The following is an 18,373-nucleotide window of genomic DNA, read 5'->3' on the forward strand; positions in this document are numbered from 1 at the left end:
AGGAGAGACAAATATCGTATGCTAACACCATATGTATGGAATTTAAGAACAAAAAATTGTCATGAAAAACCTAGGGGTGAAACAGGAATAAAGACACAGACTTACTAGAGAATGGACTTGAGGCTATGGGGAGGGGAAGGGTAAATGGTGACAAAGCGAGAGAGGCATGGACATATATACACTACCAAACGTAAGGTAGATAGCTAGTGGGAAGCAGCCCGCATAGCACAGGGAGATCAGCCTGGTGCTTTGTGACCACCTGGAGGGGTGGGATAGGGAGGGTGGGAGGGAGGGAGACATAAGCGGGAAGAGATATGGGAACATATGTATATATATAACTGATTTATTTTTGTTGTGAAGCTGAAACTAACATACCATTGTAAAGCAATTATACTCCAATAAAGATGTTGAAATGAACAAAAAAAACAGAAAAAAAATGCTATATTTAACATCAAGCAGAATAAATAAAATTTGTTACTTAAAAAAAAAAAGAGAGTTGGAGCTTGGAGAGGTCTTATGAATGCAAAGTAATAGAATTAAGATGTTAACAGAACTGTGATTTATTTCGGATTATGTGTTGTTAATAATGAGACTGTACTTCAACTAGGAAAGTACTTGTATGCAAACATCACTATCAAATAAAAAGCAAACTTTGTCCTTAATAACACAAGTGAACACAATTGGAAAATTAGTATCAAGGAATTTTAGAATTTTTACAGAATATTGTGATAAAATGATTCTTCCATTTTGTTTCGATCTTTAAACTATAAGAAATGGAGCTACTCATTATAGTTAAAAAAACTCTGAGCAGTAACTGCCATTGTACCATATCTTAAATAAAACTTATCTCTTAAAACAGGACAAGTGTGAGCCATAATATATCTTTTAATGTTCTTTTTAGGTAAATAGGACTCATTTCCATACTTGAGAGCAAAGAGGCTTAATATTTTTCAATGAAGTTTAAGGACTTGTGCTTAGCAATATTCAAATGAGAGAGTGCCTCCTCCAGAAACTGGATATAAAACAATTGTCATGTGAATGTGTGTTAGATTCAGTAAAGGAAGAGATTTCTTAGCACTAAATTATAACCAGATATGAGACCAGTAATCAAATGAGAACCAATCCAACTCAGTAAATTTTGTGCAGATTAAGTAGCTACATATCACTAATTGTATATGTATCATTAGGTGTGGTTCATAATCATTCACCAGCCTCTCCTCATGAAGTGCTGGTAGCCTCTTATAGAATTGGCATGTAAAAACAAGGCCTCTCAGTCCTTGTCTAGATCCTATTTTTGTGCCATTTTTTCCCCCTTCTATCTTTAGCCCACATTTCTGGCTTTTCATGCCTTCACAGTTCTGATGTCCCTTTGCAAAGGCTTGATGTATTTTAGTACAGAGCTTACAGGAGAATCTGCTACTCCTGTAGTTGCCTTTCAAGCTGCATTACCCACTCTGGTGTCTGAACATCTGTTGGTTTTATTATGCGTTACTTGTTCAGTTAGTCTGGTCTTCTCTCTGTGCAGCCTTTTATCTCTTCTCAAGAATCCCTTTAGTTTTAGTAATTGGCCCTCAAGGGATAGAGCCTTAAATATGGTAGCTCCATAATAAACTGTATGAATTACATGTTGAATGAATAGTCTTTAGACTTGATGCAGGACATGCAAAAACACTCTTAAGCTGTAGGAAGAATACTAGAATTTTCTGCTTATATCAGTTGTAAATCCCATCCTTTTATTTACTTTAGTGTATTTTATAGTGTAAACAATACATTCTTATACATTCCATGGATAGGTCTTCTAACTAGGGGGCTAAAGTCTCAGTAATTGTTGGCAGAGTAAATTTCTCTTGTCTCATCTCTTTCTGGTCTGGTCAGTCTGGCTCCAATGGCCATCTTGCTGTGTAGGCTCCACCTACCACAGGCTGACCAGTTCAGCATGATAGCCAGTACTGGGGTCCACAATGGTCACCCCATCTTTCCAGCCTGTCTTTTAACCAGTTCTTACTGCTCTGTGCTGTGATATGTGCTTTCTATATTGGCAAAAGTCATCATAATGGAAAATGTTTATTTATTTTTGCCCCTGTATTGATTCGGAAAGGGTAGTTTCAATGACTACTTTCTTGAAGTATACAAAAAAAAACACCTTTATCTATGATGTTCTTCCTGTTTTTAAAAACCCTTCACAAGCCTCCCTTCCTCCAAATCCTTTGTGATACAGATAAAAACATTTATTAAAAAAAATAAGGAAATAGCAATTATACAGCAAGAGAAAGAGTCAAAATCTTTTAAGGTAAAAGATATGTTCCAGGAAAGTTGTATACAGATAAAACTTTTAAAAATGAAATCGTACTTTAAAAAATGTATAAAGAGAGCTTGCTATTTATTTTCATTTTAACATTTTTATAAAGCAAAGAATCAATTTCATATAAATGACCATTCTTCTTTATTTTATTTTACAGGGTTTGCTTGAACTGAGGTATATCTCCACTAGGCAGTAGTTTTCTGTCTCATTCCTTTTAACAGGAAATACAGAAAGTACAGTTATATAAAGTCCTAAAATTTTTACACGAAATTTGAACAGAATGACACCGCTCAATCTGGCATTATCTTGATGACTTTGAGACAGAGTACCTGTGACCTTTTGTTATAATTCTGCTTTGTAATTTAGCCAAGTTATCTTTAATAGGTATTCTCTGTCTTGATTAATAAAACATCACCATTCAACCAGCTGTTCAATCTAGAAATACTAGTGTCATCTTTCAGTCCTTCTTCTTCCTTATATTCATATCTAGTTTGTTATTGAGTCTTGTAAATTATACATTCATAACAATTTTCAATTTTCCTCCCTCTTTATTCCAACCACTATTGCCCTAATTAAAGCCATATGACCTTTTTGGTCTATAGCAATAATGCCCTAACTGGTCTTCCTGTTACCAGTCCTCCTGTCCTTCAAGCTTTCCCTCACACTGTTTCAATAATATTTTCTAAAACATGTATGTATTTTATTATTCCTCTATTTAAAACAATCAACGTCTGTCTCTTAATTACTATAGAAAAACCTTCAAATTTCCTGATGTCCCACCCAACTACCATCACAATTATTCCTAAGAAACCTGGCCCCTCCACTGCTTCTCACCCCCATTCCAAACTGTCCACATTTTGTGTAAACATTCCCATTCACTTCCCCAAATTTCTATGTCTTTTTCTCTTTCTGTTTCCTCTATCTGGATCTTCTCCCTAACTGTCTGCCTAATGAAATATTTAATATTTGTTCAACTTGTCTTCTTTGTGATGCTTTCTCCAGACCTCTGCTTTTTGGTACTTCCACATTTTTTACATTTTTTACAGACTCTTGCCGCATGATTTAATGCACTGAATAGCAAGGAAGCATGAGTCTATTTACCCTGTCAAAAGGGAAGCTCTTCGAAGGCAAGAGGTCTGCTATTTTGAGATTTGAATGTCCATGTTCATTATAAAGTCAATTAATCAGTATATGATATTTTGTACCCCAGGATCCTCTGAGCAGTTAGGTATGTCTGAGACTTTTTTTTAAAAAGTACTTGGTTACATTATTTACCATTTACTTGGTACCTCAAATTCAGAGACTTATTGCTTAACCAAGACATAATCTTGATGAATTGGGAGATTGGGATTGACATATATATACTAATATGTATAAAATGGATAACTAATAAGAACCTGCTGTATAAAAAAATAAATAGAATTCTAAAATTAAAAAAAAAGACATAATCTATAACTTTCAAGAAGCACTTTTCAGAGTGTTAGTATATGGTGACCTAATTTGATGTTTAATTCTCTAGTCAGATTTAAACTAAGACAGCACTGTTCTGGGCCTCTTAGTCCTTACAATCATATAAGAGAGAAGAATATGTCTGGAATCTGGATGTCAAATCTGACAACAAAATCTATACATGCTTCAGGATTTGAGTTACCCTGTCAATTTTATTAGTATCTTAAATTTAGTTATGAACTTCTCATTTTAAAAAAGCAGTTAATATATTATTTAATATGAAATTTCAAGTGTATCTATATAGACATACAGCCAAAGAATCTCGTAACTACTCCTAAATATATTGTTCATTATTTCCTATCTTATTTTATCCTTTTAGTAGATCATACTTGTTGCAATTTTAATGAACATTTTATTTTATAATATTTTTATAATAATTCTAAATACTATTCTCTAAGGTTGTAAATAATATGCATAGTAGAAAAATCTTACATGCATTGTTCCATAACTTGAAAAGTCGCTTTAAGTTATACATTTATAAAAATAAAAGAGAAGAAAATAAAAGCCTTGAAAACAAAAAGAAAATAATTATGACATTTTCCAGTTAGAAAATGGATTTGAAAATACTGCTTTTCTAAAATGAACAATTTATTTTCAGACTTGATAGAATTTTATTTTTATGAAGCTTTTTGATCAAATTAGAAGATCAGTAGATACTACTACCTTATATATCAGACTTAGATTAATTTATTCTCCTTAGAACTATTTCATTGTTGGAGAAATTAGTGAAAATATCATCAATACATTAATGTAGAGGATTTTTACAAAGCAAACATAGTAAGGGTATAACATGTCTTATTCATAATACTAAACTTGTATCCATTCTAGAGCAGTTAAATACAGTGAGGTTTCAAAAATAATCTCATAGAAAATGAAATAAAAGATAACTAAATAAAAGATTTGCCTCTTTTAAAATAATGCGCAATGTCAGAATAAGAGAAGAGAATAAAAACAACTTGAATAGTTTTACTGACTCATTTTTCATTGAAGCTGAAATGAGTCAATGGTGAGGGTTCTGTTTAAAAAATAACAGACTAGTATAATTTTACAAATTATTAGCTTTTTGACAGCTTGAGACTTAACTCCTTGAAATAATAACCAAAGAGATCAGTGGAATGAATTGGTTCATGAGTTAAGTTGAGATCGCATTATTGACAGATGATAGTTTGGGTCTCAAGTTTTAGCCTTCTACTCCTGCTCACATTTCCCCCAAGTCCCATTCAAAAGAAGGTTGAGAGTGTATCTATATATCTCCAGAGAAACCTACATTGTTCATTTTTAAGTATTATCAGACGTTCCATAACATTTGCTATGAGAAAAAAATTTTCATTTCCTAACCACTGGTTCTTCACCATCACTGACTTAATTGATTGTACCATTGGCCTGTAGAGAACTCCATTTAAAGGAGATAACTATTGAAGCATCAAAAATATTCAGGCAAAGGCAGATTTTTTGTGAGGGCAGTAATGACGTGAATCTCAAGCATGATGTTAAAGTCCTCACAGAGTGGAAGAAAGGAAACAGTTAAGTGTCAATTCTTTTTGAAACCAGGCACTCAGATAAAACAAATACTTCTCAATTAGATAATGACGTTAAATTGGGAAAATACCAAATGAGAGCAGAAAATTAGAAAACAAAACCAGAATTACTCTAATCACATTAAAAATAATAAAAGTAAACAAACTATATTGGAAAAGGATGTATAAACTTACAGTTGTTGTATAAGCAGCTTCTGGATCATCTTCCAGCACTCGGGAGAGACCAAAATCAGAAACTTTGCATACTAGGTTGCTGTTGACCAATATATTCCTAGCTGCTAGATCTCGGTGAACATAACCCATATCAGAAAGGTACTTCATTCCTGATGCAATGCCTCGGAGCATACCAACCAACTGGATGACTGTGAAGTGGCCATCATGTTTCTGAAAGAGAATCATAGTTATTTACATTGATTTATTTTATTGTAGTGTGTGTGCACACATGCATGCATGTGTGCCTGTTTGTGTAGGTGTGTGTGGTGTTTTAAATGAAATTCTTGAATTTATTTTACTGGATCCAATGAATGTAAGTATCAAGTTTGCTGATCATTGACTGTGTTCATAACAAAAGATAAAAATTTGTTGGAGATTTAAAGGAAAGGAAAATCTAGCTTGAAGTGATGAAGGAGGGAAAAGAAAGGAGAGAAGAGAATCAACCAAATTAACTTCCAGAAAAAATGATTTCAAAAACTTTAAGTAACAAAAGGGAACTAAAATCGAGTAAGATAGTAGCAAAGACTTCCAAGAAAAAAGAATTCACTTTCCATAGTCGTGAGCTCCCAAGGCAGTAAAACCTAGGATGTGATGAAAGCTGTGTGATTGCTGGAAATATGGTGAAAAATGATCAACGAAAAAGAAAAACTGATGGCATAAACAAGTTTAGGAAAGTTGCAGGAGAATGGAAAAAAAAACCCACATGCAAACAGAAAATAACTAGATTTTCCCAATCTTTCCTTATACAGTTGACTCTGAAACATGGGTTTGAACTGTGAAGGTCCACTTATACCTGGAGTTTTTTCAATAAATACACAGTTGGCCTTCCTCACCTGTGGGTTCCACCAGCCGGCAGATAGTGTACAGTACTATGTTTACAGTCCTGGATTGGTTGTATCCTAGGATGCAGAATCCACGGATACACAGGGCTGGCTATGGAACTTGAGCATCTGCATGTTTGTGTATCTGAGGCAGGTCTTGGAACCAATCCCCCGCGGATACCCAGGGAAAACCATATAGAGCAAATATAAAGAAAGGTGTTGGCAATCGACCGAAAACAGGACTATTTTATTATAGTTCCCAGCGGGAAAATTAAAAGAAATATGAATAACAAGCCAAGCACAGCACTGGTATGTAGTAATTAATCCCTTGACTATTTATGCCTCTCACCTTGATTTAAAAAAATATTTTTAGCTGAAGTATAATTGATTTACAATATTGTGTTAGTTTCAGCATAGCGATTTAGTATTTTTTGCAAATTATACTCCAGTATAGGTTATTGCAAGATGATGGGTATACAGTATATCCTTATCTATTTTATAAATACTAATCTGTATATATTAATCCCATGCCCTTAATTTGTCCCTCGCCCCTACACTCTCCCCATTGGTAACCACAAATTTGTTTTCTAAATAAAAATAATATTTTTTTTAAAAAAGTAAAAAAAATCCAGTTGTCATTCATACAAGATGTGTGCACCAACAAGACCAGATACAAATAGTACAACAGTACAAATATAGAGAAAATGAATATAAAAATAATTTAAGTTTGAAAAATAATGCATATTGTTCTACTTAGTTATTTGGAGATTGTTGTCATTAATGGGGTTATTGAGAAACATGAGATTCTCAAGTCGGTTTCACACATTAGGTAACATTTATTTATGAATGATACTAAAAATTAATATCTACTAAGAGACTAGAGGACTATATTACCTTATACAGTGTGATAGAGGCATACATAAGAGTATCTCAAAGTTTGCAAAGTTAAAGCAGATTTCACGGATATATGATTTAAAACTATAGAGTAGCTTAAACACAGTGACAATTTGACCCTATCACAGTGACATGGTCTCCTGTACAATGATGATTCATCAGTCAGTTAAATAAATAAACTTATATACAAACAGAATAAACTTCATCTTACTTTATCAACATATGTCCCCGATAGCTCTCTGATAATATCTCCCAACTCAAGTGCAGAGTAAGGAAAAGAACACTCTCTTAAAAGAAACATTCTACAGCAAGAGTATCCATTTAAGCAGGCTCTTCTGTATAATTAATGTATAAAAGATAACCTAGCAAAGAAAATCTTTGGTGTTATTAGCTCTTTGTGTTTCCCATCCATCTTCTTATACAGTGCACAATTAGATGAAATCTGCCTCTTCTGTCACGTACCCTACCTACCTCTCCTCTATTAGGAATCTCAAAGCCTTTGAAAGCATAAATTCTTTTGGACTAGAAAGGATTACACTAATTTTAAAGAGATAGTTCTTTTACGTATTAGTAAGTGAAGTTGTCTGGTATCAACAGTTTTTGTCAAGGCAGAATTTCTGTAGAGTAGGAAATGTTAGTGGATGATCTGAACACTAAAGAGTGCCTCAGTTTCCTTATCTCTACAATGAGAATAGTATAATCTAACTCAGAATTGTAGTGAGAATCACATACAAAACACATAGCACAGCCCATCATTTATTTTAGTAATAGTCATTATTTAATAAGACTTATAATCATATGTAGTTTTTGTCATTTTAATATTAATCAGAAAATTCTCCACTCACTTTCCTGAAAAATCAGTTGGCAACAGAAACTCTTACATTATAAAGAGAAATAGTTACTTAACACCAGGTTGAAATTTAACTTCCTATCTTGTTCTGAGCATGGCACAAAGCACCAAGTTATTTATTTAAAAAAAAAGACTATTTTTTGGAACACTTTTAGGTTCAAAGCAAAATTAAGAGGAAGGTACAGAGATTTCCCATATACCTTCCGCCCCCCCTCCACACGCACAGCCTCCCCACACGATTATCAACATCCTTCACTGGAATGGTACATTTGTTACAATTGGTGAATCTGCAATGACAAATCGTAACCACCTGAAGTCCATGGTTTGAACATTAGGATTCATTCTTGGTGTTGTACATTTTTGGGTTTGGACAAATGTATTATAACATGTACTCACCATTATATTATCACATACTGTTTATGTATAGTATCATATATCAATAACATAGTACTTTCACTGCTCTAAAAAGCCTCTGTGTTCCACCTGTTTATCACACCCGCCACCCCCCTCCCCTGGCAACCACTTATTTTTTCATGGTCTCATAGTTTTGTCTTTTCCAGAATGTCATATGGTTGGAAGCAGTATGCAGCCTTTTCAGATTGGCTTCTTTCACTTAGTTATATGCATTTAAGATTCCTCCATGTCTTTTCATGGCTTGAGTGCTCATTATTTTTAGTGGTGAATAATATTCCATTGTCTTTATGTACAGTTTATTTACCCATATACTTACTGAAGGACATCTTGGTTGCTTCAAAGTTTTGGCAATTATAAATAAAGCTGCTGTAAACATCTCTGTTTATAGACTGTTTATAGCAGTTTATATAGCTGCAGGCTTTTATGTGGACATAAGTTTTTGATTCCTTTGGCTAAATACCAAGGAGGGCAATAGCTGGATCGTATGGTAAGAGTATGTTTAGTTTGTAAGAAACTGCCTGTCTTCCAACGTGGCTGTACCATTTTGCATTCCCACCAGCAATGAAGGAGAGTTCCTGTTGTTCCACATCTTCACCAACATTTGGTGTTGTCAGTGTTACTGAGTTTGGCCATTCTGATAAGAGCAAAGTGGTATCTCATTTTAATTTTCATCTCCTTGATGACATATGACGTGGAGAATCTTCACGTCCTTATTTGCTAACTGTATATCTTCTATTGTGAGGTTTCTGTTAAGGTGTTTGGCCTTTTCTTTTTCTTTCTATTGTCTTTTATTTCCTTTCAGCTTGCTTTTAAAAAAACTGAAGTATGGTTGATTTAAAATATTATATTAGTTTCAGGTATACAATGTAGTAATTCAGTATTTTTATAGATTACACATACAAAGTTGTTATAAAAATTGACTATGTTTCCTGTGCTGTACATTATACCCTTGTAACTTATTTATTTTATACTAGTAGTCTGACACATGTTTTAATTGGGTTGTTGATTTAATAGTTTTTGTATATTTTGGGTAACAGTCTTTTATCAGATGTGTCTTTTGAAAATAGTTTCCCCAGTCTGTGCCTCCTCATTCTCTTGACGTTGTCTTTTACAGAATAGAAGTTTGAAGTTTGAATGAAGTCCAGCTTATCAATTATTCCTTTCTTGCATTGTGTCTTTGGTGTTGTATCTAAAAAGTCATTGCCATATCCAACGTTGTCTAGGTTTTCTCCTATGTTATCTTCTAGGAGTTTAATGATTTTGTGATTAACATTTAGATTTGTGATTTATTTTGAGTTAATTTTTGTGAAGGGTGTAAGGTTCTGTGTCTAGATTTTTTTTTTTTTTTTTTTTGCATGTGGATGTCCAGCTGTTCCAGTGCCATTTGTTGAAAAGACTATTTTTTCTCCATGGTATTACTTTTGCTCCTATGTCAAAGACCAGTTGACTATGTTCATCATAGCCTCTCTATTCTGTTCTATTGATCCATCTGTCTATTCTTTCACCTGTACCACACTGTCTTGATTACTATAGCTTTATAATAAGTCTTGAAGTTGTGTCAGTCCCCAACTTTGATCTTCTTCAGTACTGTTCTAGCCATTCTGGGCCTTCTGTCTCTAAACTTTAGAATCAGTTGGTTAATATCATAAAATAACTTACTGGGATTTTTTTTTTTTTTTTTTTGAGGTATGCGGGCCTCTCACTGTTGTGGCCTCTCCCGTTGCGTAGCACAGGCTCCGGACGTGCAGGCTCAGCGGTCATGGGTCACGGGCCTAGCCGCTCCGCGGCATGTGGGATCTTCCTGGACCGGGTCACGAACCCATGTCCCATGCATCGGCAGGAGGACTCTCAACCACTGCGCCACCAGGGAAGCCCCAACTTACTGGGATTTTTATTGGGATTTTATTGAAATTGTAGATCAACTTGGGAAGAACTACATCTTAATAATATTGAGTCTTCCTATCCACAAACATGGAATATTTCTCCATTTATTTAGTTCTTCTTTGATTTCATAACAGTTTTGTAGTTTTCCTCATTTAGATCTTAGACATACTTTGTTAGATTTACACCTAAGTATTTCATTAGTGGGGTGCTAATGTAAATGGTATTGTTTTTAATCTCAAATTCCACTTGCTCATTACTGGTATGTAAGAAAGCAAATGACTTTTGTATATTAACCTTGTATCCTACAACCTTGTTTTAATTGCTTATTAATCTAGGCTTTTTGGTCAATTCTTTCAGATTTTCTACATAGATGACACGCCATCTGCAAATAATGACTATATTCCAACACCCCCCCCCCATCCCAACTTCTTGTCTTACTGCATTAGGTAGTACTTCCAGTATGATACTGAAAAGAAGTAATGAGAGTGTACACCCTTGCTTGTTCCTGATCTTAGTGGGACAGCTTTAAAATTTTCACCATTAGTATGACGTTAGCTGCAGGTTTTTTGTTACACAGGCTTTATCAAGTTTAGGACATTCTTCTCTATTCCTACTTTACTGAGAGTTTTTATCATGAGTTGGCATTGGATTGTGTCAAATGCTTTTTCTTCACCTATTGTTCTGATCATGTGATTTTTCTTTTTTAGCCATTTGATATGATGGGTAACAGATTTTGGAAAGTTAAACCAGTCTTGCATACTGAGGTAAATCCCACTTGGGTGTGAGGTATAATTTCTTTTTACAGTGTTGTTTTTTGTTTTACCTCCTGTAGTGTCCTTGGATGGCTTTGTTATTAGGGTAATGCTGGCCTTACAGAATGAGTTTGGAAGTGCTCCCTTTTTTTCTATTTTATGCAAGTTATTTTAAAATTATTTTAACTATCCTTATCACCAACATTTGAAGAGATATGAATTAATTGCTTTCATAACAGCAACATAGCAATCATGGTTCTAATAACGACACATAGCACCATGAAAAAATGAGATTTTGGTGTTTGAAAAGAATATAAACTACTTTCTCCATTTTCTATGATGGGTCTATACAACGTAGTATATTTATTTCTAATTCACATGGCCAAGATCTTTTCAGGGGTCCATAAGGTCAAAACTACTTTTTATAAGAGAACTAAGACATGCATCTGCCTTTTTTTCACTTTGTTGATATTTCCACTAGTGGTACAAAACTCTGGTGGGTAAAAGTTCAGGAGTCTTAACACAAATCAAGGTAATAGCACCAAATTAACCTATACTAGTATTCTCATATTCTTCTCCGCTACATGAACAACAAGAACAAAAATAGTTTTATATAAGAATGTACTTGGTGAAGCAGTAAAACTCATTGATTTTGTTAAATGTTGATCCTTGATTACACAGTCTCAGGATGAACATCAGGATTGGGCAGCAACAGAAGTTAAAGAATAGTAGTGCATTCACAACAAAGGCCTTGGAATATCCCATGGAATGTTCTGGATCGGGAGTCACTCTTCAGAGTTGGTCTAAATTGAGGAAAAGGGTCTGGGCCCTTATATTCCCACATCAATTAATTATTGGGTGCAGGCTACCCCTGTAAAGGTGTCATGACTTTGGGTGAGATGGCTTTCTCTAGCCAAAACCATTTTCCAGAACGGGGCTCAGATAAGAACTATCAGCTTCCAAATTTCCGGAAACCACAGGAATAAGGGAGTTGACCCTGAGAGTTCTCCCCAGTAAAGTTCCTTCATGCAAATATTCTTAGGATTTTTTTTTTTTTTTTCAGTACGCAGGCCTCTCACCGCTGTGGCCTCTCCCGTTGTGGAGCACAGGCTCCGGACGCACAGGCCCAGCGGCCATGACCCATGGGCCCAGCCACTCCGCGGCATGTGGGACCCTCCCGGACCAGGGCACGAACCCGCGTCCTCTGCACCGGCAGGCGGACTCCCAACCACTGCGCCACCAGGGAAGCCCATGCAAATATTCTTTTAAGAATCTTCTTCACAGGGTACCCAACCTGTGACAATTTATCTATCTGCTGTTTATAAAATGTGTGCTTGCTTAAAGAGAAGCTCCCAAAATAGTTGTATATTCTTTTGGGAACTCATAAACCTCAATTGTTGCCACAGTCTTATAGGGAAAAAATATCTAACATTCCTTAAACACTATACACGAAATGCAGTTATAAGTTCATTAGAGGTATTATCTCATTTAATCCTTGAAACAACTCTGATATAAGGGTAGTTACTGTCTCCATCTTATAGATGGTCTAACTTAAGGAGAAGCAGATTTAATAACCTAGTAGATAGTGAAGTCAGGACTTGAATCCAGGTAGTCTAATTCCAGAGCTTGTATTACTAATTGGAGTTAGCTGGGAAATTGTTGGTCCCAAGTGTGCCATAATGACCCAGTCTGGGCTAGTTTAGGCAGCATAATTTAGCTTAATAAAGCAAGGTATGAAAGAGCTCTTAGATCATTAAACCAAAATAAACAAAGAACCATCTAGATAAACCAACAAATGAGGATCTATTTATCCATGACTGGCTGAAAGGAATAACCCCACTTATTCATACATGAGGTATGGCAAAAACCTGTTTCTCTACAAGTGATGCAACTCTCTCCTTCAAACAAATTCTATATTCCTTTTTCTAGCCCTTGTTAACATAAGCCTCCTCAAGTGTAGTTTAGGATATATTGGTTTTCTTGAATATGGTGGATGGTTAATAAATAGTGACTGAATTAAATAACCTTTGATACTATCTTATAGTGCACTGGTTGCTATTACTACATTATTCCTATTGCCTTGTATAAAAAAGCATGTTTTTTTTTTTTAAGGTAGGACGCTGGTTTTTTTCCTTTTATGTAGCCGTTCTGTCACAGCATCCACTATACTGCCATGCCTTGTGTCAGCACTCAATAAATATTAATTCAAGTTGAATTGAATTGTTTATGAGGGGAGGAGAAAAATGTGAGAGTGCTGAGATTTAATATCTTTGGGCTGCCTTCTAGAGATTAATCAAAAAGAAACTATGAATTTTTTTTTCCCAGGAAGGCAGATTCAAATAAGAGAGAGCGAATGTGGCATAGCTACACACTGCACCTCAGAGCTTAGTAGCTGGAATTCAGTTTGTCTTCATTCTTCTTTTTCTTTGCATTCTCAGACCGACTGTTAAGAAACATGGAGCTTAACCTCTAAGTGACAGAGAGGGTGAGCCTGATCGGAAGGTGGTTTCTGAAAGGTGCACATAATAATATCTGCTATTGGCTTCCCTGGTGGCGCAGTGGTTGGGAGTCCGCCTGCCGATGCAGGGGACGCGGGTTCGTGCCCCGGTCCGGGGGGATCCCGTGTGCCGTGGAGCAGCTGGCCCCGTGAGCCATGGCTGCTGGACCTGCGCGTCCGGAGCCTGTGCTCCGCGACGGGAGAGGTCACAGCAGTGGGAGGCCTGCGTACCGCAAAGGACAAAAAAAAAAAAAAAAAATCTGCTACTTCTGACAGAGCTCCATACAACCTCCTCTCAGGCCCTGGAGCACAACATCTCCCAGATCTGAGCAGTCACTGGCATGCCACATTGTCTCCACAGTAATGAAAGCTCTGGATGATGGTTTTCAAAACCCTACCTTGTGGGTTGTGCCCCATGGACACTTTAAGCCTCTCAGTGTACATTCATCCTAGGGTGAGCTCAAGTACTTAGTCTGTGCTTAGTGCAGATGTTGTCCTGAAGTCATCACATTATTGTCTAACAACGTTTTTTATTTTTAAGGATTTATTTATTTAATTTATTTTTGGCTGCATCAGGTCTTAGTTGCAGCTCGCGGTCTCTTCGTTGCAGCGTGCGGGCTTCTCTCTAGTTGTGGCGTGTGGGTTTTCTCTTCTCTAGTGCATGGGCTCTGTAGCTGTGGTGCGTGGGCTCCACAGCGTGTGGGCTCTGTAGTTTGTGGCACACAGGCTCTGTAGTTGAGGCGCATAAGCTCAGTAGTTGTGGCGTGTGGGCTCAGTTGCACCACGGCATGTGGGATCTTAGTTCCCTGACCAGGGATCAAACCTGTGTCTCCTGCATTGGAAGGCGGATTCTTTACCACTGGACCACCAAGGAAGTCTCACAACGTTTTTTTATTTTTAAACAAATATATTCAATGTTTTGAAAATACAAATATCACCCTGCCAATCATTTGCTTAAAATCCTTCAAAGACCTTCAAAGACAGAATAAAGTATAGTATTCAATACAAAGACATGACCTTTGCTGAAAGAATGAACTTGGGGTTTCAGCAAGGACCTCCAGAAGATATGATGCTTATCATGAAAAACTTAGGTGGCAAAAGACTAGAAGGGCATTCCTGGAAGAGGGAACCATAAAAGCAAAGCATATTAGACAAGAAATAACATGTTGTAGGGGTGAATTAAACATCAAAAAACTGAATCAGAATAGGATGTGAGACTAGAGATAAAAGGGTGGAATGGTGGTTGCCAGGGGCTGGGGGGAGGTGTGGGGGGATATGGGGAGTTACTCATCAGTGGGCATAAAGTTTTAGTTAAGCAAGATGAATAAGCTCTAGAGAGCTGCTGTACAACACTGTACCTATAGTGAACAATACTATATTGTACACTTAAAAATTTGTCAAGAGAGTAGAACTCATGTCAAGTATAATTACCAGAATAAAGTAAAATGAAAAAAAAAATTGGATTCACAAGTTCATGTAAAAAATGCAAACTTATCTAGGGGAATTAAAATAGTATTTGTGAATCACATATTAGTATGAATTAGTCTAACTTTATATCCAGCTGAGATCTGTGGCAATGAGAGAATGGCAGCTTAGATTAGGGTGGGGTGAAGGTCCAGGTTACAGGTGATTCTATGTAGTGGAAAAAGGCCTACCCTGGGGATGAGAGGAGAAGCCTAGGGAAGGTGTGTTACCACATGGAATTAAAAACAATAAAAGTTGAATATCTGAGGACCTGGGAAGAGGATATGAAGAAAGGGGTGGAGGCCACAGAAAAATGGCATTTAAAATTTTTTTGCCCAAGACAAGGCATGTAGAGGGGGAGGAAAACACACTTTCTTTTTTTGAAGGAAACTACAGGCCCCCTCCCATATTGAAAGTTACAACCTTTTATCTGTAGTCTGTGTTAAAGAGGCTTTTATGGCTCTGCCTAGGGACTTAAGCAGAAGCTCTAAAAGAAATATTTATGGGAAAATGCATTCTGAGTTCTCAACCATTGACTTATAAGTGACTTTGCAGAAAACAGTCCCTGGAGGATTACTTCTACAACTTAAGCTTAAAGTTAAAATTCAGTTTTTATATGTTTCTAAATCAGAGAGTTGACCATGTTATGACTTTTAAAAATGTTCCTGAATTAGAAAAAGAAACAGCTAAGGTTATATATAGGTTTGAAAAGACCAGATCATTTGATCTTTCTGGTTTTAAAATAATCACTGAACAAATAAGAGTCAGTATCTCCTTTTTACTCAAGTCTTGGCTCTTGTGGCCTCCCCAGTTGAAAATCTTATTATAATTTCTCATAGAATATTTATTAAATCCTTCAAGGCTTTATTCTTTTGTAGAATCATGGATTTGGACTTAAGCTAGGGAGAGTTATATTTTTATTTATAGAAGGGAGAGGTCACCAGGAGTGGAATCAGAAATTTCAATCATTAGGACACTAAAAATGTCATTCTAATACACCTAAAAAATCTGGGAAGAAAAGTGAATATGGATTTGTGAAACATGGAAATTGGATTTTGAATTATATTTTAAGACCTTAAAACGAATATGAATATATAATATAGCTTTAACTTACAAAGCTTTCTACTGAGTTTGATTTTTTTTTTTTTTTGCTTAGGTTTATATAAAGATAAACTACAATAGCTACTGTGTACTGCACTTAAATAAAGTCAAGAAAAGTTAAACTTTTTTTGTTTGGCATCTGGGGCAGGGTGTCACAGAGTGCCAAGATCCTGATGAAGCATCATTACAATGCATCGGAATTACTGGGAAAGTTTTCACAAAATATATCTGCTTGGGTATGTATGTGTATTTTGTAAAATCTCAGGAGGATGGCAACTGATTTCTAGCCATGGTTGAGAACCACAAGTTTTGAGTCTAAACCTAAAACCTAAATCTAAATCTAAATCTAAATCTAGTTTTGTAAATCTAAAATCTCCTGTATGGTCCAAATGAGGGGTTAGGAATGTCTACAGAGGATTTCAGGAAAATGCATGGAACTTCTCTATATATCACTATAGTTATAAATTACATACCAATTAAAAAATTTCAATGTAAAACCTTGTATGAAAAACTAGAATGAATAGGAATATTAGAAAATACAATTTCATGGTACGAGGTGTTACAAATGACACAACACACATTTACAGTACTAAAATGTTTAAAGGCTATTGTAAATTGATGCTCTAACTCCTAATTTAAGCATAAAAAGTTCAGCCATTCATATGCTTTGTTCCAAGTACACTATGCTTTCATATATTTGGATGTTTATTGTCACATTATTTTTAGAATAGTCTTTGGCATTAAGCCGGCACAGGCATGATAGTAATAACATTCATCGACATGAAGTTTCACATATTTTCTTCTGAAAAACATGTAATTAAAGGGATTTAATTCAACTGTGACTTTTATGGTTTAAAAACAGATATTGGTGGATAAATGTAATTCACTTTTTTCCCACTGTTTAATATAAAATGCACGTGATGTGGATTAATTGTGCTGTTATACCCCAGCCCAAACATAACTCCACAAAACACAATTTACAAGAAAAGTGTGCTAATAAAACACAGCTCTCATTATTAATATATAACTAGCATAAGGTAAAATGCCATCTTTACTAGATTTATAATTTGAGTACATAAATATTTAAAAGACCCCTTTAATTTTTTAAATTAATATTTGCTTTGCATTCGTTCAAGGAAAATCTTCAAATGACACATTGCTTTTGAAATGCTGAAATGCACTTATATGTATTATTTAAATACTCATATTTGTGGGGCATATCCAGATATTTTTTAATGGTGAAAATTAAGAATATTTTTAGCCACTAGAAGAAACAGAACAAGAAGTAACAGAAAAACAATTTAAAAACTCTTAGTGAGGGCTTCCCTAGTGGCGCAGTAGTCGAGAGTCCACCTGCCGATGCAGGGGACACGGGTTCGTGCCCCAGTCTGGGAGGATCCCACATGCTGCGGTGGAGCGGCTAGGCCCGTGAGCCATGGCCGCTGAGCCTGCGCGTCCAGAGCCTGTGCTCCGCAACGGGAGAGGCCACAACAGTGAGAGGCCCGCGTACCGGAAAAAAAAACCTCTTAGTGACATCTTCTGAAATATATTATAATAATAATAGATAACATTATGGAGACCTTAATATGTGCCAGACATTATCTAGGAGTTTTAGGTCTATTAGCTATTCACTACAATAAAGTCACAATGACTATAGGAAGTAGTTATTGCCTATTCTTGACCTTGTTTTGTGGATGCCAGGCATCCTTGAATATTCTCTTTTGCTTAAATGCTTTATCCAAACCCCCAGAAAATCCCATTGGCTCTATGTTCAAAATACATCACAGAATCTACCATTTTCCATCAGCTCAACTGCAACTATCCTACTCTAAGTCACCATCATCTCCTTACCTGGATTATTGCAAAAGCCTCCTGATTTCCCTGCATCCATCTGTACCTCACTATAGCCTCTTCTCAAAACAACAACCAGAGCGATCCTTTTAAAACATAATCAGATTATGTTGTGCCTCTCCTCCAAACCCTACAATGGCTTTCTGTCTTACCCAGAGAAAATTCAAAGTCATTTCAGTGGCCTACAAGATCCTATCTCAGTGGTTTTCCAACCTGGATGCATATTGGACTCAAATGAGGGAACTTTTAATAAATATTGATGCATGTGTCCCAGCCCAAGAAA

General features: G+C 35.9%; 1 protein-coding gene across 1 annotated transcript in view; it reads right to left on the reverse strand.

The window, feature by feature from the left end:
• The window catches only part of EPHA6 (EPH receptor A6), an 863,031-nt gene that overhangs the window by 116,236 nt on the left and 728,422 nt on the right, over window positions 1–18,373 (reverse strand). Inside the window, exon 14 of the mRNA XM_032630346.1 lies at window positions 5,524–5,733. Within this exon, the coding sequence (XP_032486237.1) occupies window positions 5,524–5,733 (210 nt within the window). The remainder of the gene's footprint in view (window positions 1–5,523; window positions 5,734–18,373) is intronic.

The sequence above is a fragment of the Phocoena sinus genome, chromosome 4 (assembly GCF_008692025.1).
Source record: "Phocoena sinus isolate mPhoSin1 chromosome 4, mPhoSin1.pri, whole genome shotgun sequence".
In the NCBI taxonomy this organism is placed as follows: domain Eukaryota; kingdom Metazoa; phylum Chordata; class Mammalia; order Artiodactyla; family Phocoenidae; genus Phocoena; species Phocoena sinus.